Below are 21,513 nucleotides of genomic sequence, written 5' to 3'. Positions count from 1 at the left end.
CAGACGTTAATAATCATTCTCCTCCAAGTGGTCTTCTTCGTAATGAGGTGGGGACATAATAACAATCTGGATCACAATGACAACCACCACCCGCTCATTTTCCTTTGGCAAGGCTCCTCTACCTCTTTTCTAAGAAGTAAACATCAACAGGGGCTGTTTTCTTAGCAAGGAGATGGGGCGGGACCCCTACCTCCTCCGTGGTTCCACCTGAACTGCACTGCACTCATCTGTCTGCGGGAAACTAAAGTCTGGGCTTGCTCGGTGCTCTCCGGCTTTGATCCCTCTGTACTCCTTGGCAGTCCCTCCCATTTAAACCAGAGCTGGCCAGGAGCATGAGCGAAAAAGGGCTGACCGGTAGATGGCAAGAGCGCCCTGTCCTTCCACCTGAGAGCATCGCTGTGCCCAAGGGCACAGCCCAGGAGAAGGGAGAGAGGTTCATCGTCCATTGATCCTCAGACTGACTTCTTGCAAGGCATGTGAACACCCAAGGAGAAGGTCCTCCTGCTCCTCCAACTTGAACGGCGGAGAACCAGGGCTACCCCAGCATTCCCATCTTCCGATCCTTGCTTCCCATCTAAGTATCTCAGCATCCATCCTCCTCAGCTGAATTAGCAGACAGTCAAGAGGGGATTCAATTTTGCCACTCAGGACTCCCAGCTCTTCTGTCAACTTTCCTTTCTTTGAGGAAGAGAGGAAGGACTTATTGGCTGGGCTGCTGTCACCTTTTGGCCAGGACCAGCTGAGAGCTGTTCTTCATCCCCCAGCTGCAGCATTCAGACCTTCACTGGGTCTTCTCTGGGGAACTGGCAGGGGCTATCTGGTAGGGCAAGGGGGACAGGAGCAGGGCTGACTGACTGACTGGATCCCAACCTGGAGCATCGTGAGACCCAGATGCTGGAAGTACAGCCATAGATCCCCCTGCCTGCCTTCTCCTGGCAATGCTGTCTTTGTGACCAGGAATTAGGAGGACTTCCAAACACAACATAGCTCAATGCTATACAAGGTTGGTTGTCGTCATCATCATCGTCATCATCATCATCTCTAAAAGAGGAAGGTATATTTTGAACACACATGTGTGTCTACCCGGAAGTCAACCCCAACAAATTCAGTTGGCTTCCTTTGAGGTAAAACAGGAAGAGCACCCTTCTCCTAGTCCAAGTATGGTGGACACCGATTTAGATAATCTCCTGGCCAGTGTGGGTGCTACCTGCCAAGTGATGGGAACGGAGGTCCAGCACAGCTGGAGGGCACCAGCAATATGGTTGCATGTCTCAGAAGTGGGTCTTCTCATCAACCTTCTGCCAATAAGGCAGTGGCTGGCCTTTGGGGAGGCAGAGCACCATCCTGCCTCTGCAGCCATGACGTTGCCCTGCCTGCCTTCTCCTGCATGAATAATTTCAGAACATCCAAGGATTCTTTTCAGAGCACCAGGAAACCAGCAAGAGGAAGTGCTTGGTTTGCCCAAGCTTCAGCTCAGCCCTTTCCTTGCAAAATTCTCTTTTGCACTCCCAAAAGTGCCTCTTTAGGCCATGAAATGATGCTGCTTTAAGAAACTGGATGTCCCCCCCGAAAAAAACCTGGGAAGGCAGTTGTTCTCTCTCCATTCCTCAAACGCCAGCTTTGAGGTTTCTGCTTATTCCAGATGTTTCACACATTGCAGATTTATCTCAAAGGCTATGCTGTTTGTTCTCAGGGCTACCTGGGGATAACAAAGCCCAAAGACTGGTGGGTGTGCCCCTTACCTGACACTCGCATTTGAGTTTCTGCTCCTTCTGGAAAGCCAACGTGCTGGTCAGCACCGTAGAAGTGTAACAGAAGCAATGCTGGATTTTGTACACATCAGCTTCAGTGTAGCTGCAGGAAACAGGCCAGCAATGGGTCAGTTCTGGATTATGGAACTCCCTACACCTAGGGTCCCTGTCCCTCACTGCCTTGACCTTCTACAGCCACCAGAGGTTGTCATTCTGGTCAAGGGTATCTGCAAGGTGAAGATGGGGCCACAACAGCGTGACACCAGGGGGAGGCTATCTTACATTTTTAATAGAAGAGGATTGGATAAAGTCCCACATGGCACGGGGCCATGTTACTTGTGGGACTGCTTCTCCCCCCATCCCACCAGATCTTCAGAGTGGGCATACTCTGCGTACTCTCAGTGAAACAGTGTCACCTGGTGAGCCCCAGGAAGCGTGCCCTCTTTGTCATGGTGCCCACCCTATGGAACAGTCTTGTCCCCAAATGTGGACAGCCCCAACCCTATTGGCCTTCTGGAAAACTGTGAAGATCAGGATCTTCCCTCAAGTGCTGGGAAGGGTGCTCTGGAGTGGGTGTGGTCTGGTTTGATGTGTTTATAATGGGATTTTAGGGGTCTTGACCCCATTTCTTTTTAATGGAATTGTATAGTTTGGAAGATGCTTTTATTTCTGTTCGATGCTCAAAGCTCCTTGGGTGGATGGGTGGCTATATAAATTTGTTCAATCAATCAATCAATCAATCAATCAATGGAGGACTGGTCTGTAGAGGCGTTCAGCCTTGGAGACTCCACTCCTCTGGGATGGGGACAACCAGCTGTGGGGGAACAAGGATGAGAGGGGAACGTATCTCGGTCTTCTGCCCAAGAGCACCCAGAGGTATCTGGTTGGGTGCTGGGAGAAGCAAAATGCTGGACGAGGATGGTCCTTGGCCTGATCCAAATGAGCTAGTTTTACAATCTTATCCTACGCATTTCTTTTCTAATTTTAATTTTTGCCTCTCACCCGAAATGCTTCAGTTGAGCTGGAAGGACTGGCTGTCAGTCAGTTCGGTAAACAAATTCATTCTGACGGACAGAATAAATGGCTCGCAGTTAAGCAGCATCAGCCACAAGGGCAGCCCTGCAACCCGATGCCCTCTGAATGGCTTGGACTACAACTCCCATGAACCCCATTGCTCAGGCATCACTGCCAGAAGTACGGACCCCGGCTCTGCCTCCAGTCTCCTTGGGATTGCCCTACTCATGAGTAACACAAGACTAGGATCGGGGAGTGTTCAGGAAGTCTGAACTATTCAGGAACTTGCAATAATTTGCAGGGGAGAAACAGGAAGTGATGTTGTTCCTGCTCCACTGAGCAGGACTGAGCCCCTGACTCACCTCTCACCACCAAGCTTGTTGAAGGCACAGGCCAGGGCCACCACCTGGGAGGTGGCTCTGCTGACGACAGGGACACACAGCATGGAGGTCACCTCAAAGCCCAACATGGTGTTCAGCTGCTTGTGCTCTTCCTGGCAGGAAAGGGGAGAACATTGGTGTAAACCGAAGCGTGGTAATTTCCCCTCTTCATCAGACATAGTAGGAAAAGACCCCCATAAGTTTACCGTGGCAAAAAATCAGAGGGAGTCTGTAGCACTTTTTCCAACTAATAAATTTAATTAAAAGATACAAGCTTCCCAGGTGTACACAGCATGATAATGACCATGGCACCAAGGCAGGAACCCAACCCTAGAGTTTCTGATGGACCTACCAAGCTGATGTCTTGCAGCATAAGGGACTGCTTCTCTTCCACAACTTTCTCCAAGTGTCCAACTGTTAACTGTGTGGGGAAAAAGAGAGAGAGGCCTGGGGAAGAGAGATCACAGGAATGGCCAAAAGGAGAGATTTGGATAGAGGTCGGACTTCCGGGCTAGGAAACATAGCTTTTGTGGGATTTCTGGGCAGTGGAGAAGATCCCCTCCCGAGGAATAGGTCAACCAAGGCGCTTAGAATCTATGGAAAGTGGTCCCTGCATTCATACAAGAGGTCCATCCCACCGTCAACAAGAAACAGTCTTCAGAAAGGAGGGTGCACAATAAATGAAGGCCGGAAGTGATTTGGAAGTGGTTTGAAAGTGGATCTGACCCTTGTCTGATAATGGTTATAACTGACCATTTTATTGCCTGTCTTATGATTTCATGAAATGTGAGCTACTAAAAATGGCTAGAGGAGGCAGTGGGCAATGAACCATACTAGTAAATGCAAATCAGGAAACAAATACTGGTCTTCGCACATTTAATTTCACGGGATTTCCAGCAGAAGCACCCCAACGTTGGGGTGTTTCAGGCAAGAATGCCGCATCTGTTGCACAGATGTTCGCCTCACCTTCTTAATCTAGGGGGTTAAATCACTGAGATTTCATAGGATTTGGGGATTTCCCAAGCTTTAATTAACGGTTTGATTGGCCGAGGTGATTCAGGCCGAACTGCCGCTTCATTTGCAGCCAGTTCTAAGAGGAATGTGCTCCAATTCAGAAAAAGGTGAGAACGATACAAGACGCCTCTTTCATATGTGTGTCATGACATCCCACACATTTTCCAATAGGGAAGAAGCTTATATCATCTTAAAACAATACAATGAAATGATACAAGCTTCTCCCTTATTGGCAAATGTGTGTGATGTCATGACACACATATGAAAGAGGCATTGCAGTGTTACAGCGCTCATTTCACTGTATATATAAATTGATTAAATAACAATACATCAATCTGGAGGCCACCACAAGGGAGGCCAACTTTCTCTTCAAGAATGCAAATAGGAAACAGCCCTGTCATGAAAGGAGTTGCCTTCCACTTGGCCACAGCTGGGATCAGCATCTGGACAGTGTCTGACCACATCTGTATTGATGTGGCCTGCAGAGCTGCCCTGCTGGGTATTTTAGCTGGAGCAGGTAATCTACAGAACATAAATCGAAGACTGAGAGGCTCCAGGGCTATGGACCCCAAATCTTGTGCACAAGCATCACTCAACCCTCCGGCCATTGAAGATCATGGAGGAATCATCCCCTCCTCTTATCTGTAGGCCTGCATCAACTGCAGTTTCTACTAAGCTATCAGGATGAACCACCACGCTGGTTGGCTGTTGGCATTGGCACAACCCACCCTGATGAGTTTAGCAGCCCAGCACTATGGGGCCTGAACAACTTAACTGTAGTTAGCAGGGCCTCTGGACCCACCTGCAAGCTTGGTTTCCAAGGAGCAATTTTCAGGCAACCTTCCAGGGGCCTTGGGAATGCGAGCAATCCAAAATCCAAGACACGTTCGGGCTACCCCATCTCTTCTGTGGCTCCAGAGGTCTGCCCAGAAGGGCTGAGACCAACCACTCCCCTTCTTTTGCTTTAGTTTGGGGGCTTGAAGGGGAAAATGGGTGCCTAAAGCCTGGTGGGCCCTCCAGCCAAAGGGTGCTGTGAACTCTTGCACGAAGGGGTTGTGCTGGAGAGAGGAGACCCACAGGAGACAGGGCTCCCTTTGGAAAGAACACGGTTGCAGAAGAATTCTTGCAAAGGAGAGCAATAAAAATTGAAGTTGGGGGGGCACTTTGGGATATCAGACCCAGCTTTCCCATCTCAGCCCGCTCCAAGTGGGTTGGGTACAACTCACATCTTTCACAGCCACAAACCAGAAGGAATCCAAGAGTATCTTTTCTAACACATTTAATGAAAAGGCATAAGCTTTCGTGGGTTGCACAAAAGCTTCTGTCTTTTCATTCAGTTTATGAGTCAGAAAAGGTGCTATCAGACTTCTTCTGATTTTGGCTACCATAGACTAAAACAGCTTTTCTCCTATGATGCTCCCAGCCAGCTTCACTCTCTAAGCCATAATGTGTGGTTTTGGGTTCCGGCTTAGCATGCCTACAAATCCTGCCACTGTGGTCTGCAAAACCATGGTTTAGGGCAGCTTCCCTCCACCTGGTGCTCTTCAGAGCCATGGGGAGGTCATACTGACTGGGAATTTGAGGATCTAGATATCCGGAGGGCCCCAGTTTAAGAACCGTTGACTTACGGCTTGTTGTGCAATCTCAAGCCAATTGTGGTTTATTCAGTCATTCATGATTCATCAAACAGTGGCTTAAAGGGATGCATGAACGAGGACAAAGGAACCCTGGTAGATCCAGTCCATATAGTTTGGAATCCAACATGGGGGCCACTGCACACCCTTGTTGCTTTCCAGCCCTTGGTCTTCCCGAGCAGAGAAATTTTCCCATTCCCTGCTCCAGTCAACCACGCCTGCCCACTTCCAACATTGTCCATTCCATTCTTCTCCCAAATTGTTTCCTGTCAGCCCTCCAAGGTAGACCAAACTTGGAAACCAAAGACATGCAAGCTAATACTACTTTCATGATAAGATTATAGTAACAGAGTCTTGCAAGTCTGAATGCGCTTCCCCCTCCCTTCCTTTATCTTCACGAAAACTAGGGAGGGTCAAGTCTGAGACGCTTTCTGAAATTACATTTCTGCTTTGGACTCAGATTTCTCTTATCTGACCACTGTCTTAGTTGCAGGTCTTCCTCCTGTTCCTCAAGGTTATTCCTTCTTCCCATTACAGACTCCTACCACCAGTCTGGAGCTCTCAAGAATATTGAGATCCATGAGGTTGGCTATAGAAGTTCATCCATAATGATTTTTCACTGTGAGGTCAACTTGGAGCTCCCTCAAGGCTGCAGATCCCTCCCTCTTGCACATGTGGGTGAAGACACTTTTGACCACAGAAGCATCAATACTCACAGCTTGAGCATCACAAAGGGAAGGAGGGTTTAACAACTTACTGGGAAACTCATGTCCTCCTCCAAGACTTTATCTCCAACCACCTGCAAGAGAGAAGATGTGGGCAACTGAGAACTGGAGGAAGGAGGAGGAATCCGGGTCAGAGTGGCACGGAAGCATGGAAGTCTTTGAGGAATCTGTTGCTGCAACGTCAGTTGGGAGGAGCAGTGATGTAAAATTTGGGCTGAGCAGAAAAAAGCCTCTGGGAGTTCCCCCTACCATTTCTCATCCCATTAGAAGAAAGAGAATTTGCTCTTGAAATTTCTTTCAAAGGAGAAGAGGATTCCGGAAACATTCTTGGGGATGGCTCTTCCACTTTTTTGACCAGCGCACTCAACCTGGTCATTGAATTGCCCGATTTTCTGGCTTTGCACTGCACCTCGAATCACAGACAAAGCAAACAGGCTGGATTTGCACCACACGCTGAGCTGTAGAAAAATGATTCCAAATTAGAAGTAATCAAGCGTAGCATGTTGTGAGAAGGCAACCCCAAGAAGGGGCATCGGTAAGGGGGGGGGGGTAAAAAAAGTCAGAATGGCATCCATGACTGCGTGATTGAAGGTCTGTCCTTTTCTCCATATGTCACGCATGCATTGCACATAAAAAGAGGCTCTCCTGTGGACATGACTGGATGAGAGAAAAACATGGGCCCCAGTTTTATTTTTGGCAGATCTGAAGGTTTCCAGTCGTTTTAAGCTCCAAAAGTGGTTTTAAGAAAATGTCTCAGAAATTCCGAAGCAAACTTGGACGTGGCTTTATGTAAAATTACCTATGAAAGGGTCACTAAATAAAGACCATACCCAGGGAGAGTATTAGAGCTGGATTATATCCAGCCCACCACAGCAGCCCGGGCATTTTTACTCTGAGATAAATCCCACAGAATTTTAGCAGATTTACCACCAAAGTAAGGTCTATAATTAGACAAAAAGTAGAATGCATTCCTGAATTGGGGTTGTTATACATATTTGAGGGAAAGAATGCTAAACCGATTAATCAAGAGCTTATTATATTTTTATTTCTAGCTGCCAAATCTATGAGAAGAGAACAATGGAAACTTTTAGAAGATTTCACAATTGAAAAATGCCGTTCAAAGGTAAGGTCTACAGCTCTGGCTGAAAAACAAAATCACAGATAGAATTCAAATTTTAAACACACAGAGAGCCAAATCATAATTTTATCAAATCTGGAATGATGATATGTTACATAGCAATAAGGTGTAACAAATGTTGTGTTTTCTGAATATTTCAAGTATTGCAAACTTGTAATGTCATTACAATGGAATGAAATGAAATGAAAAAATTAAATTAAGTTAAATTAAATTAAATTAAATTAAATTTAGCTCACAACCTCTGCCATCCTTTACACCCTCCCCAGCCACCGAAGCTGGAAAAGTACAAACCACAAAGGGCAGATTCGGCCATTATACCACCTTGAGAAGCCAACGGGGTTAGGGGTGTCCTGTGAAGATGCCGTGCAGGGAAATAACAGACAGAGAAGAGTTTGGGCAAGGGGATCTCACCCACCTGACAGGAGAGCTGATGGTTGTCTTCTGACACCAAGAGAAGACAGCAACATTGAGACTGGGTCTCCTGCTTCAGCTGTAAGAGAGGAAGTGTAGAAAAAATATGGAGAGACCCAGACAACTTTGAGGAGAAGACCAGCACAGGGTGGGATGTGCCTGTTCTGGACTTGGGGCAGGAAGAGGAGAATTATTCCTCTCTCTGTGGCCAAACTTCATCTAGAAATCAGACTAAGCCAGTGTTTCTCAAACTTGGTTGCTTTAGGATGGGTGGACTTCAATTTCTCAGAATTCTGGAGTTGAAGTCCACCCACCTTAAAGTTGCTAAGCAACACTGGACTAAGCCAATTTTTGAATGTCTCCGTCAATCTAAAATCAACCCCCCTTCAAGGTGAGTGTGACTCCTGGTGAATCCATGGACCTGCTCACATTGGCTTGGAGACAAGATAGATATGTCATCGGGCTCCCTTGGGGTCCCATCCAAGTATTAGCCAGGCCTGATCCTGCTTAGCTTCTGAGTTCGGCCAAGGTGCTGTAATCCCAACTAGCAGAAACAAGGAGGTGAAGTCCAGGATGTTTATTAAAAAGTAAGATTTGTGTGTGTGTGTGTGTGTGTGTGTGTGTGTGTACACACATATAGTTTTGTTTGAATTAGTCACACATTTTTGTTGTTTTTGCTTTTTAATTCTCACTTGTGGCTTTTCGGAAGATTGTTGTTCTGGATTCACACGGGACATTGAACCTAACCACCCAAGCTGAGTTTGCCCCAAAGGATTTGAAGGTACAGTGAAAAAGGGGAACCAGCATGCATGGGGGCATCCATTGCCAGCTCTTTAATGCAGCTGTATCTTTTCTTGAGATCATGTGGCTCCCCCTGCAGCTTCTGTGTGATCCCAGGACAAAGATGGGTTTGGTTTTAGGGGTTCCCCACGTGAACAGCCTGCATGCCCCAGTCATGCTCTGAATTGGAAGCGCCACACAGCTCTGGTGGCATGATGCACGAGTTCAGAATCAGGCTGGCTACAGTGTGGGCTCAGCAGGGTGAACAAACACAGCCGAGGAGCGTGCATACCTTGCTGGCCCAAGCAGGGGAGCCTCAGCTGTCAGGAACATCTAACCAAGAATTCTTCTAGCCTTGCAAAATTGATAGCAGAGGGATTTCTCTAACCATGGGAGCAAGCGACCTCATTAGTATCGCTTAATGCACCAAAACCGGCGAGCGCCCTCTTGTCTGCCGACCAGACCTCCCCATTTCAGGCTGAATGCGTCGCCCTCCAACCCCCATCATCCCCGGCCAGTAGGACCATGTGGGGGAGAGGGGGAAGCCCGCTCTCTCTCACCCACCGCGTGCGCGCACCCCAGCTGCTGCCCCAGAGCAGGAACATGGGGTGTGAGCAATTTTATGAGGCTTTTAAAAATGGAAGCTGTAAAACCCTGGCAGGGCCCTGGCAGATGGTGGGCACGGAAGCCGAACGCAGCTTGCCATTTTCACTGCGTCGCCTCGCCCAAACTTGGAAGAGGGCCAGGCTGCCAAACTGTTTACAAGCACCTCTCCTGTTAACATTATGGCAGGGAGTTTGTAGTGGTCGCACCTGGGAAGTGGAAAAAAAACAGGACGGGGAGGAGGGCACGCTGCGCAGGAACCTCTCCCCACCTCTGCGCTGCTGAAGCCCGAGATGGCACCGACGCCTCCCTCCTATTGCCCCGGAGAGGGCCGTGTGAGAGGCAGAAATGCGGGCTGGGCTGGAAGCAAACCTGTGTGCTAAATGGGAGGGGAGGAGCAGCCACGAAGACGCCAACCTCCTTTCCTGCCAGGCTTCAAAGCACGTTTCGTTTGGTCTGGTTTCCGTCACTGCGTTTACAAGAGCAGGGTTGAAGCTCCCCGGCTGTGTTCACACAACACGCTGACCCACGGGGAAGTGGACTAGGCCCGTTTGCTCTGGCTTTGCTTGACATCTCGGCCATAAACTAATCTCGTGGCTGGGTGGAATAGCGCACCGAGCTGGTGATGTCTGTGGGAAGGGGTCAAAAAAGGCAAGAGAGCAGCAGCGGCATTGCGATGCCAGCCCCATCCTTCCACCGGCTGGCCTGTTTTGATCTTCCTGCGCTGCACGGCACGCACTTCACCAACCATTCAAAACTAGAATGCTGTGTTGTGGTGTGTTTAGTCCAAAATGCTGTATTAGGTTGAAGCTAGAATGTGGTGGTCTACTGTGATTAATCTAGGATGTTGCATGGTGTTGACTCCAGACAGCGGAGTTAACCTAGTGCCTCTAATTCTCACGAAGCAGGATTCTGGGCAGCACCGTGGTAAAAATCGTACAGCTTCTCCTTCTATGCAGCCTCCTTCAGTTTTGGGGTTAGAGCTGGGGGCTGCCAGCTACCCTTCCCCTGCCAGTTTACAGCTGGCCAAACCCTGGCACTTTCACTCTGCAGGCAAAGAGGCAGTAGACTGGCAAGCATCGGGCCAAATCCAGCACGAAGCCAGGATTTACTGGCTACGTTCACATAGCTCACGTAACCCAGGTGACTTTCAAAACGAACAGCTGCATTTGTACCCCATGCTAAGCTGGGTTAGGGGTTCGCCTTGGTTGGCCTTTCGGTGATTCAGTTTCTTGTGCAAATCTAGCCTCTTTTTGGCTTAAGGTTCAGGGCCTCATGTGAGCCCTGGGAAATCTGTAGCTCCATCACAGGGGAAACGCGTCGTGTGAACTCAGCCCCTCGGAGTGGCAGAGGGGTGGGTAAAAAGAAAGAGCTGGGCGGCTCTACCTGCCCCCTTTTTCTCCAGTAAGGATTGAACAGAAAACCCAACTTGGCGCCATCAAAGGATCATCGACGCTCAGAAAATACTCACGTAATTGATGACTTTGAGCTGGAGAGAGGCTGCGTCCACATCGAACAGTTCCCCTGAAAGGCAACACGTAAGGGGTTTACGGATTGATTGATTGATTGGTTGATTGATTGGGTTGACATAGCTGTCCGCTTGGCACGCAGCTCAGGGTGGCACACGTCGCCAATGAGCAGCGGTGCAGCCGTGTAAAGCCACACAGTAAACAAATAATAAGAGCAAGACAGCCCCCTTGTATACAATCTACGCAGCACAGCAAATGCCAACACTTACAGTCTGGCGTCTAAGGGGGCCTCAATATTTATAAACACCACAAATTAGTAGCGGCACAAAAAGGGGGAAGTTAGAAAACAAATAGCTTCCCCCCCTTTTTTTAAAAAAAACCCTTTTTTCTTCTTTTTGCTGTTAGCTTGTTTTTTCTATTATTTCTTTTTTCTATTTCTTTAACATGCAGAAACCATAATATGCAACCGTGCAGCGGAGGCCTCCATATTAAGTATTCAGCTTCAGACAGAAACCTTTATTGTACAAGAAACATCTTGATGCAATTTGCAGCTGTTTATTAACACTATATTTAACTTTGGATGTAACATTTAAACCACCTTATGGTTATTAATACTGACATTTCAAATCATCGTTAACACCGATACAAACCTCTTCTTTTTCGCTACCTTTTAAACCTTTAAAGTTATCTAAACGTATTAAGAGTCTATAGCCCATACTGTAGAAATACCACTGTATCAAAATAAGACAAGACATAAGTAATACGTTATATTATTCTGATACAGTGGTGATATTTATATTATTATTATTAATATTATTGTATAATAAAACAATTGTTTTTAAAAAATGAAAACAAGACAGTAAAACCTCAAGACACAAAGCGCTGGAATCTTAGAGAGAGAGGATAAAATATAAATGCATTTATAACTGCTGTAAAGAAGATTGGAAGCCACTTTTTAATTTCTTTCTTTCTTTCTTTCTTTCTTTCTTTCTTTCTTTCTTTCTTTCTTTCTTTCTCTCTCTCTCTCTTTCTTTCTTTCCCTCCCTCCCTCCCTCCCTCCCTCCTTCCTCCCTTCTTCCTCCCTCCCTCCCTTCCCTCTCTCCCTCCCTCCCTCCTCCTCCTTTCTTTTTCTTTCTTTCTTTCTCTCTCTCTCTCTCTCTCTTTCTTTTTTGTCTCTTCTCTTTCATCTCTTTTCCATTCGATACCACTTCTATTTTTCTTTACTTTCTCTTTTCTTTAAATTTGTATTGTTTTTCATTTGCAAGAAATTCTAAAAGAATTTTAAAAATTCATTTTTTTAAAAAAGGCATAAAGTGCTGGAAGAAATTCGCCTGGCAAGATCACAGCACTGCTTAGGGCAGTGTTTCTCAACCTTGGCCGCTTAAAGATGGGTGGACTTCAACTCCCAGAATTCCCCAGCCAGCCATGCTTAAAGTTGCTAAGGTTGAGAAACACTGGACTGGGGAAAGATCCAGCCTTTGGTGCCTTTCTGAAGGCAGGCCAGATTGGGGCCAAACAAATATTTTTTTGGGGGGGGAGGCTGTTCCAAAGGGTGGTGATATGGGATGGGATAAAGTTTAGATTTACAGGGGATTAGCCCAGCCCTTCCAAGGGGTCACACAATACCTCCCCTTATCCCTGGCTAGTCCCAGAGAAAACCCTCTGGACCGTAAACAAGAGCTGATTTTGGATGATGGGAACTGTAGTCCCATGGATTTGGGCTGGGGAGGGAGGGTGGGCAAGCTAGATGGGTCCTTTTTAACAGCTTCATATTCTGTGAGAGAGGGAAGGGGTGCATTGAGGCCATATAGTCTGACCCCTCCTCAGACCATCCTTGTCCAGCCCAGTCCTTTTGAAACAAGCCAGGTCTCCGCGGTGCCCGAAGGGGCGATGGTTTGAGAGGGAGGGTGGCGGTTTGCAAAGCCTCACACGCCGGGAACATCATTTCCAAGGAAATCGGACAAACGGAGAGATAAATTGGTTGCTAAAGTAAATATCTCCAGTTCCCAGAATTAATGTCAAGCCCTATAACCAAAAAGAGCAAGATTCCTACAGAGGCTTCATTATGGAAGAAGACTCAATTGAAGATTTATGGAAAAGGAACAAGGATTCGTTACCCGAATCTTGGCAAGGGAGTGTGTTTACTTTAGCACCCAATTTATCTGTAAGTCTGTTCAAGTGGAGGGTTTTTGATCCTCTGGGTAACTGCCCCCCCCCAATGCATTGGGGAGATAACTGCCCATTTTCCAGAAATATGAAGAACATGCAGATGTTGGGTGCCAGTAATATTTGGCAAACTTTGGAGCGCATTGCATCAAGATAACTCCCTAATATTGGAAGAGCCCCCCTCTCAGCCCCTTCCAGCCTGTCTCAAACCATTTCCGGTCGGCCCCGTTCTGTTTCGGCATCCGACAGATCCGGACGCCCTAAGTCAGGGTTTCTTAAGACCCGCTCGGGGGTCCGTGAAATCAGAATTATTCGCCAGATATTGAGGGCCTTTGCAAAAATGTCAAACCATGTCACTCTTCTCATTATTAGCTTTTACTTGTTAAAAAAAAGATAGGGCTTTTTTCATGGAAAAATATGTTATTTACGTTGTTATCGAATGGGTTTAATGTTGCTCTTTTTACACGATTCAATTAAGAAATATTCTACGAATGCGTCAATTTTAATATTTAATAGGGTAAACATCAATAAATATAACCCATACAAACAAAAGCTCTTTTGGGCTCCTCCCTAATTTTTAAAAGTGGGAAGGGGTCCCGAGAGCAAAACGGCAGAATAGAGAGGTAGAGGATAACGCTTTGCGTAGTTTTTATGGTTTATGTAATTTTATATATATTTATTGCTTTAACGGATCTTGGGAGCCATCCAGAGTCCCCCATTAGGGGGATGGGGGCAGAGATAAATCAAATAAATAAATAAATAAATAAAATATAATGATAGATAGATAGATAGATAGATAGATAGATAGATAGATAGATAGATACGAATTTTTCAATATAGTAGAAGTATCAACCGCCCCAAAAAAGATAGAAAGTAAGAAAAAGAGGAAGAGGAAGGAAACGAAAAAAGCAGACCAACATACAATTATGCCTTCCATCCCTCTTTCTCCCTATCGTCTGAATCTTTCCCCCAAACTCTTCATCCCTTTTTAATCCCCAAATTGTGAACTTGATCTTTTCTTCTTTCAACAAAAAGTCCGTGTAAGGCTTCCTTTTTCAGAACAGCCTTTATCGTCTTTCCTCCGACCAAACTGGTCAGCTTTGCCATTTCTGCAAGTCGGAGAGCAAAACATTTAAGCAGCGCTGCTCCAAGCCGACAAAGTGGGTTAGCCCCCGTCTCTCCTGTCCTTTAGAGCTGGGGGGGGGGGTCTCTCCTTACCGCACAGCTGGAGGATCTTGCAGTCCAGCTCGCTGTAGCTGCTCCTGGGGGGGTCCTCCGGTTTTTCCCGGCATGGCTGCAACTTCTGAAGGGTCTGGACGCGCTTGTAGGACACCAGGATCTGAAGGAAAGCGCATTTGCGCATGAAGAAGACACCCCTGGTTTGAGAGAAGCCGTTCTAGCTAAAGAAGGGTTAAATAACCCGGTGGGAGATGAGTAAGCCCTCCTGGTTACCTTCGCACCACGCTGGCCACCTTGATATCCCATCCCTTGTCTGGGGTTGCACAAGGTCCTGGATCAGGCTGGGTTGATCTAACCTAGTTTGGGGTTGCAATCTTGTGCAGATCCTAACTCCAAGGCTTTACGTACCCTGGTTAAGCAACCTGTGCAAAGACAGCCGGTGTGGACACTTGGCTACCTAGCGTAATGTCCACACGGCACACTTTGCGTGCAGAGGAAACATTTGTCCCTGACAGTCAGGCATTGCTATTTTTTGTTAAAGATTATTATTATTCAAAAGGTTTCCTTTTTTTCCTGCACTGTTATACACTCAGGTGGAATGATATAAAAGAAATAACTGGACATTCTGTATTTAAGTGAAAATGACTTCTATATGAAGCAGTGTTTCTCAAACATGGCAACTTTAAGATGTGTGGACTTCAACTCCCAGAATTCCCCAGCCAGCATGGCTGGCTGGGGAATTCTGGGAGTTGAAGTCCACACATCTTAAAGTTGCCATGTTTGAGAAACACTGGTATAAAAGAACAATATCTAATATCTTTTTCTATATGCTGTGAGCCGTGCTGCAGAATCTACTTCGATATGCAGCATTTCTGCAGTTTCAAGGCATCAGATGCAAAAATAAACTCTGGCTCTACGGATAATCACTGTTTCCAAATCCCAGAAAAGCCTGCCGGATTTTTGTTGTTGTTGTTGTTTAATTTTTATTTTTCTAAAGATTTTATACATACCCCGTTAACCAATCCATCTTTAAACTTAAAAAAAAAAAAAAAAACTTCAAAAAAATTAGAAAAGAAGCAACCCCCAAACAAACTTAAAATCAACTTTAAGATGTGTGGAAAAGAAAAAATCTATTTTATATTTTAAACCCATCAATAGTTCCTGGTTTACTACTGAATTTGCTACTGTAGTATGATCAGTACAAAATATTATTCTAAAGAATCGTGGAATCTCTGCCATGGTGGCACATCCTTTGATTAGCAGAAAATATTGCTTTTTCCAAAACAGAGAGATCCCACATTTCTGACCACTGCCCCTTGACATCTGGAATAATATTGCATTTTGAGATGCCAGCCAAGGGCAGGTTTGGGGGGCAGCCTTGAATCAGGGGGACAAAGGATCACCTTTGCATGTGGTTCTTCTTCTCCTGTGACAGTGAGATAAACCCATCACCAATTTCTGATTTTCACAGAAGTAGCAGCAACACACAAAAGGAGAGAGGAAGTGAAGGGGCTGTGCAGGCCTGGTTGCCTGATAACATGGGTTTCTTTTACAACACCCCTGCAGAGCAGTCTCTGTCTACTGGGCATGTAGCTTTTGGGGTATCCTGTTGCGAGAGGATTAGATCAAGCTGGATAAACTCAGACCGCAAGGCAAGATGGTGCAAGGGGCATTTTGGTCTAACGCTCCAGATGTGGTTCTGGAAAGTGGCACTTTCTCTCTTTGAGGAGGGGAACCCAGTAAAGAAACCAAGAATGTTACTATTCCAACTGGACCGACGATCTAATTTAATGAATTCAATTAAATTCACTTAAAAAATTAATTAATTTCATTCCGACTTTAAACTTGAGGGCGTTGGTCCCTCCACCTTGCATAGGGGCACATCCACCTCTTTGAAGGATCTGCTGGGAGCTCGTGAGCCTGTCCATGTGATGTGATTCCCAAGCCAGGGTTGCCTAGTTCTCCCACGCACGACAGTAACCATGGTTGAGAGCTTCTTCTCACCTGGTTCTTTGCAACCAGCTCCCACCAGAAGGACCCTTGGAATCCAATCTTTTCAAGTTTAAAAATGTCCTAGAGAAGCTTCTTTTTCTCTCCCCCCGCCCGTGAAGCTGTTAAGGCTTTTTTAGTTTTACTGGTTAATGCCCAGATGTTGATGTTCTTTTATGTGATGTCCAGAAGCTCAGCCTCTGACACTGTGATTTTGTAATGGATTGTGGCATGTTATAACATGATGGCTGTTTTGATTCCACGTCTGCCCCATTCTTAGTTTTCCCACACACTGTCCTAGAACATCTTATCCCCCTGGGAGGTCTTAGCGAAGGCGGTGGAAGGTGGAAGTAGCTTGGAGGGCAAGGGACCTTGCGATGCTGGGAATGCTGGATTCTCAGGCCAGCCCCAACTGAGCACCGTCTACCCCCTTTCTGGCACTTCGGAAAGGCAGATTCTAATAAACCCAGAGGAACAAGAAGTCGGATCCCACGGCTGGAGAAGCCCATGGGAGAACGGTGGAATGGAGAAACTTTGCCCCGCAGTGCAAGGAGAAGCCACCCAACTCTGACCCGTTAGAAAATCCCAACCCTTCAGAGAAGGTCTGAACAGGAAGGAGCTTTTCTGAGCGCATTGCCTTTGCTCCCTGCCAAGTAATGCTCAGCCACCCGCCCCCTCCTCTGGGAAACCATCCCCTCTGACTCTGCTGTTGTGAAAGCCCATTAGCTTCCTACCATGCGTCTTTCCCAGCCGCCTTGAACTCTCTGCATTTAATGCCCTATGAGAGCAAACTCGTTGGATGAGGGCAAACTCGTTCCACTGCTCACAGATGCGTATGTCCTAAGGAAATTGGTTGGTCTTGAAGGTACTTAGAGTAGGGCTTCTCAACCTTGGCGACTTTAAGATGCGTGGACTTCGACACCCAGAATTCTGGCATCGCAGAGAGCAGGTCACAGAATAATGGGCAGAAGGCCAGAACAGAGCAGAACTGGCTAACGGCAGGGGCGATTCTGCACAGCAGCCGGTCACCCGCGCTGCTCCTGGCTCTTCCTGGCTTTAAAAACGCCTGTCTGGACTGCGGCAAATTGCCAAGGGGGCCAGGCGGGAGCTCAGACCAAGCTACAGGCGCTGCAGCTCCATTGCTCGTTATTGTATTTTATTGTTCTTCTACGGAGGGGAGAGAGTGACATACTTTTTCTCCTTGCTCATGCCCCAAGCCTTTTCCAGAAAGTTTTTCTCTGCTAATGGGAACCTGGAGAAGAAGCCCACCCAGAAGTCCTAGCTCTAACTTGATTGTGAGGCTCCATTAACAGAATCCTGCACATCTGAAAGAACATCTCTCCCCCCAACTTGCCTTTACAGGCCAAGAAACTGGGGAGGGTCCCTTCTGAGACCTTTGCCTCGTCCCCGTTCCTTCTGTGGACTCAGCGGCCTCTTATCTGCCTAGTCTGCGGCTCTTCCTCCTGTCTCCGAGGTCATTCCCACGTATGCAAGCAGAGAACATCACCGAGTGACAACTCAGCATGGCGTGGCTGCCAAGGGCAGCGATCAGCTGCTGAAGAGGAGGGGACATGCCAGGCACTTTGGGCATTTGAAGCTGGGGCAGTGACTAGATCGAAGTGCCAGAAACCCTCTGCTTGGAAAAGCTTAAGACCCCTTGGGATGGGAAATGGCAGATTTTCCACACACAGGCAGAGGACTGGTTGGAGGGCACCTTCATCTCTTCTGGGGATGGGGTAAGCAGAAAGTGTGGGTCCACTGCCCTAGAGAGATGCTGGGCTCCCCTTCTCTGGATATTTTCAAGCGGGGGCTGACAGCCACCAGTGGGGATACTTTGACTTGGATTCCTGTCCAAATCCTACACGGTTGGGAGGATGGATCCCCAGGGCCCTTCCAGTTCTTGAGTGCTGAAGATCAGATCATAGATCCTAGGTTTGGAAGGGACCTAGGAGGTCTTCTAGCCCAGCCCCCTGCCCAAGGTAGGAGTCCTCATGCCATCTCGGACAAATGGTTGTCCGATCTGTTCTTGAAAACCTCCAAAAAACCTCCAGATTGGACAGAACAAAAGGAAATGTGGTCCAATCCCCAGGGTGAGGCTGGTAGCTAGAGGGTACGTCCAGGGCCGGTTCTGGATGAGCCCCTGCAGCCTTGGATAATGCAATGCAAAGTGTGAATGACACACAGACACCCCCATGCTGAGGCACACCTTGCTTCTGCAGTTCTGCATCTAAACCCAGGGGTGTCCATTGGCAGGTAAGGGTCTCGGGCACAGAGGACCCATTGGGAAAAAGAGAGGAAGTCAAAAGCACCCCAGAGAAAGCACCCCAACACCTGAGAAATGAGGGGCTGGGCAACCTATTGAAGCCCCACCTGCTGCTTTTGAAGTCAGAAGCCCCACATGGGCAGCGAACTGTGATGCTCTGGGCCAGGCTGGGCCCCAGTGGCTAGCCACCCCTGTGCCTTTCCACGGGGAGAAATGGCAGGCGTGCAAGGAACGAAGCCAGCACGTCAAACATCAGTTGAGGGCAGGACTCCCCACCCTGCCCCTCAACGTGGGCATCCCCCACTCCTAGGCAGACTGAGCTCCTCTTTCCAAATGCCAGGAGGCAGGAGAAGAGGTCCCTCTCCAAGGCACCAGCAGAAGGGGGCTTTACTTACATGCTTCTCCAAAGCCCGTAGGTTATGCTCGTCAGAGTCAGAAAGCTGGCCGCAGTGGACCTGGGGAGGCGGAGGAGAAGAAATCAAAAGAGGAACAGACGCGGTCGGAGCATTTCAGGCAGGTGTGCAAAAGCCTGAGAGGAAATTTATAAAATGATATTGCAAAGGACAGAAAATGTGGGCCAAAACATTTCCTTACAGTTTTTAGCGACAAAAGCACCACAATATTTATTACGCTGTAGTTTGAGCATCATAAACACAGTGTTTCTCCACCTTGGCCACTTGAAGATGGGTGGACTTCGACTCCCAGAATTCCCCAGCCAGCAAGGCTGGCTGGGGAATTCTGGGAGTCGAAGTCCACCCATCTTCAAGTGGCCAAGGTGGAGAAACACTGGTCTAGAGGCAAAGGGTGCAGGGCAGGAATCCCTTACCCCCCTTGCCCTCTTGTGGGCCCCCACAACTGGGGTAAGAATGGGGGCAAGACAGCCACAAGAAGGGAGGAAGCAGGTGGTAATAACACCAAGAGAGATATTCTATTTTTTTCTGCTAACCTCACTAAAAGAGCTTCTCCAGAGACACAAAATAACAGCCAGGGCAAAAGACTTCAAGAGCAGAACCAGAAGACCAACAAAACCTTGGAGCGGGTGGTATCCTCACTGGGCTCAATCCATCAATAGCCATCAATAATTCATAGAGAAGCCATCCACGAAGCTCCCGAGGCTTTCAGAAGCTTGGTTAAAAACGGATCTCGGCTGTCTCCATCCAGGTTTTTTTCCCCCACGAACCACGGGAGGCAGAAGAAAGGGAAAGCGAAAGAGAAGACCTTGGCGTAGGAAGCCTGCGCAGAAGTTGTTCTGTGTTTCACACGCCAATGATTTTTCCTTCCGGGGGTCCTCCAGAGGTGCTGAAATACAGCTTCTGCCTCCCCCAAGATTGTCCCTGGAGAGTTGGGCTCATGGCTTGGGGTGCCCCTTGTTGTGGGAATGTAGCATCAGATAAGAACGTGGGCCAGGCTGACTTGGCACCTCTAAATTCTACGTTTTGAAGGAGGCCCCACGCTGGCCCTTCTGATGGATCTGAGCACCTTCTGGTGTAAGCAATGCCCTCAGAGTGCCCATAGTCCCACAAGCGAAAGGCAACAACCGGGTTTAGCTGTCTGTGTCCCTCCCCTCCAGGTCATCAGTGAGTGTCAGTTTGCTTCTCCTTCTGCCGGGCATGGACGCTCCAGGGGTCTCCTTCCCCGGGACGGGAGGGCCTGCCAACTGTGCCTCATGACCTCATCGCGGTACATTTGGACGCCCGCCATACGCTCCCACTCGGAAGCGTCAACCTGAAAAGGGGGGTGGGTCATGGCCACCCTCCTGACTTTTTTGACCCCCCCTGGCCCTCCTACATACGCTCCAAACTGAAGCACATAAAGTATTTTTTCAACGATGCCAAAAAATTGCAGTCAAACTCATCCGTCATCTGTCTGGACTCTTATTTATGAAAAAAAGAGAAGATGGCTTTCTGTAGACCAAATGGGCCGTTTGCCTCCTAAATCTCAGAACCAAAACCTTATTGGGAGCAGTGGGTTGACCTTCCATGAGGAAGTCTGTAATAGAGGTTATCAAAGCATAAGATGCGTAGACTTCAACTCCCAGAATTCCCCAGCCAGCATGCATGGCAGGGAGTTGAAGTCCGCCCCTGCTGGCTGGGGGATTCTGGGAGTTGATGTCCACACATCTTAAAGTTGTTGGGGAAACACTGCTATAGATCAAGGCTGGGGGGAGTAAAAAGAGTCAAGATGGCACCCACGACCATTAGTCAAAGCCCCACTCTTTCTCCGTGCTTGCCTAGCAAGCCACCATCTTCCCAAAATCCATACCGGGTGCAAACAGTGTTCTGGCTCCGATGTTTATGATACAAATGCTTTTCTAAAGTGGTGTTCTCTGAGGGCGAAGTGGAAGGAGTCGTAACAGAAGATCATCTAACCCACGCAGGAGGAAAAAACTTCCAAGGCCACGCCGCTCCCACGGCTTCCAGGACTGCAGGAAGCCCCGGGAAGGCTGTTGCCCGTGGCTCCTCACATTGAAAAGGCTAAGATCCACCGGACCACGAGGCCTTTGGGTAGGAAAGTGAAAGGCACACGCGTGTGATGTGGAAGCCCTGCACAGGAGGGGGTGTTCGTGTGCCAAGCCGAGGCTTCTCCTCTTGGGGGGGGGGGTCAAAGAGGCCAAGATGGCAGCCGTGGCACATAAAAAGGGGGCTGGGTTTTGATGGTGTGGCGGTGGCTGCCATCTTGACTGCGTTGACCCCCCTCCCTGAGGACACCCCTGAAGGTCATATTACGTTTCACAAACTCGGTTTCCCCCCCACCTTCCGAGACCCTCTTTCTCCAGATACTCACCAGGATGACGCACACCACGACCCCGGAATCCTTGTCCACCAACGGATTGATTAACACTGCAAAAATAGGGGGGAGGAAATTAAATTGCACTGCAGGTCAGCCCGAAGGGAGAAACTGAGATTGTTCACAGCCCTGGGCAACTAAGGGGTGGCATCGTTGCAATGTGGAGGGCATCTGGCGGGCATCACGCAAAACGGCCCCATGGCAAGCTTG

The 21,513-nt window shown here is 48.0% G+C and overlaps 1 protein-coding gene across 2 annotated transcripts in view; it reads right to left on the bottom strand.

The window, feature by feature from the left end:
- Positions 1 to 21,513, bottom strand: part of PDE2A (phosphodiesterase 2A) — a 221,221-nt gene that overhangs the window by 27,377 nt on the left and 172,331 nt on the right. For both annotated transcript variants that reach the window (XM_088140403.1, XM_088140404.1), the window contains exons 5-13: positions 21,301 to 21,356; positions 18,912 to 18,971; positions 14,304 to 14,424; positions 10,922 to 10,974; positions 8,072 to 8,146; positions 6,551 to 6,592; positions 3,498 to 3,566; positions 3,128 to 3,258; positions 1,743 to 1,854 (exon numbers count right to left, since the gene is read on the bottom strand). In XM_088140403.1, the coding sequence (XP_087996529.1) occupies positions 1,743 to 1,854; positions 3,128 to 3,258; positions 3,498 to 3,566; positions 6,551 to 6,592; positions 8,072 to 8,146; positions 10,922 to 10,974; positions 14,304 to 14,424; positions 18,912 to 18,971; positions 21,301 to 21,356 (719 nt within the window). The remainder of the gene's footprint in view (positions 1 to 1,742; positions 1,855 to 3,127; positions 3,259 to 3,497; positions 3,567 to 6,550; positions 6,593 to 8,071; positions 8,147 to 10,921; positions 10,975 to 14,303; positions 14,425 to 18,911; positions 18,972 to 21,300; positions 21,357 to 21,513) is intronic.

Source organism: Python bivittatus, unplaced genomic scaffold (assembly GCF_059951505.1).
Source record: "Python bivittatus isolate LINGU-HERP-01145 unplaced genomic scaffold, Pbiv_v1 ctg000340_np1212, whole genome shotgun sequence".
Taxonomy (NCBI): Eukaryota; Metazoa; Chordata; class Lepidosauria; order Squamata; family Pythonidae; genus Python; species Python bivittatus.
This window is presented reverse-complemented; position numbering and strand designations above follow the sequence as displayed.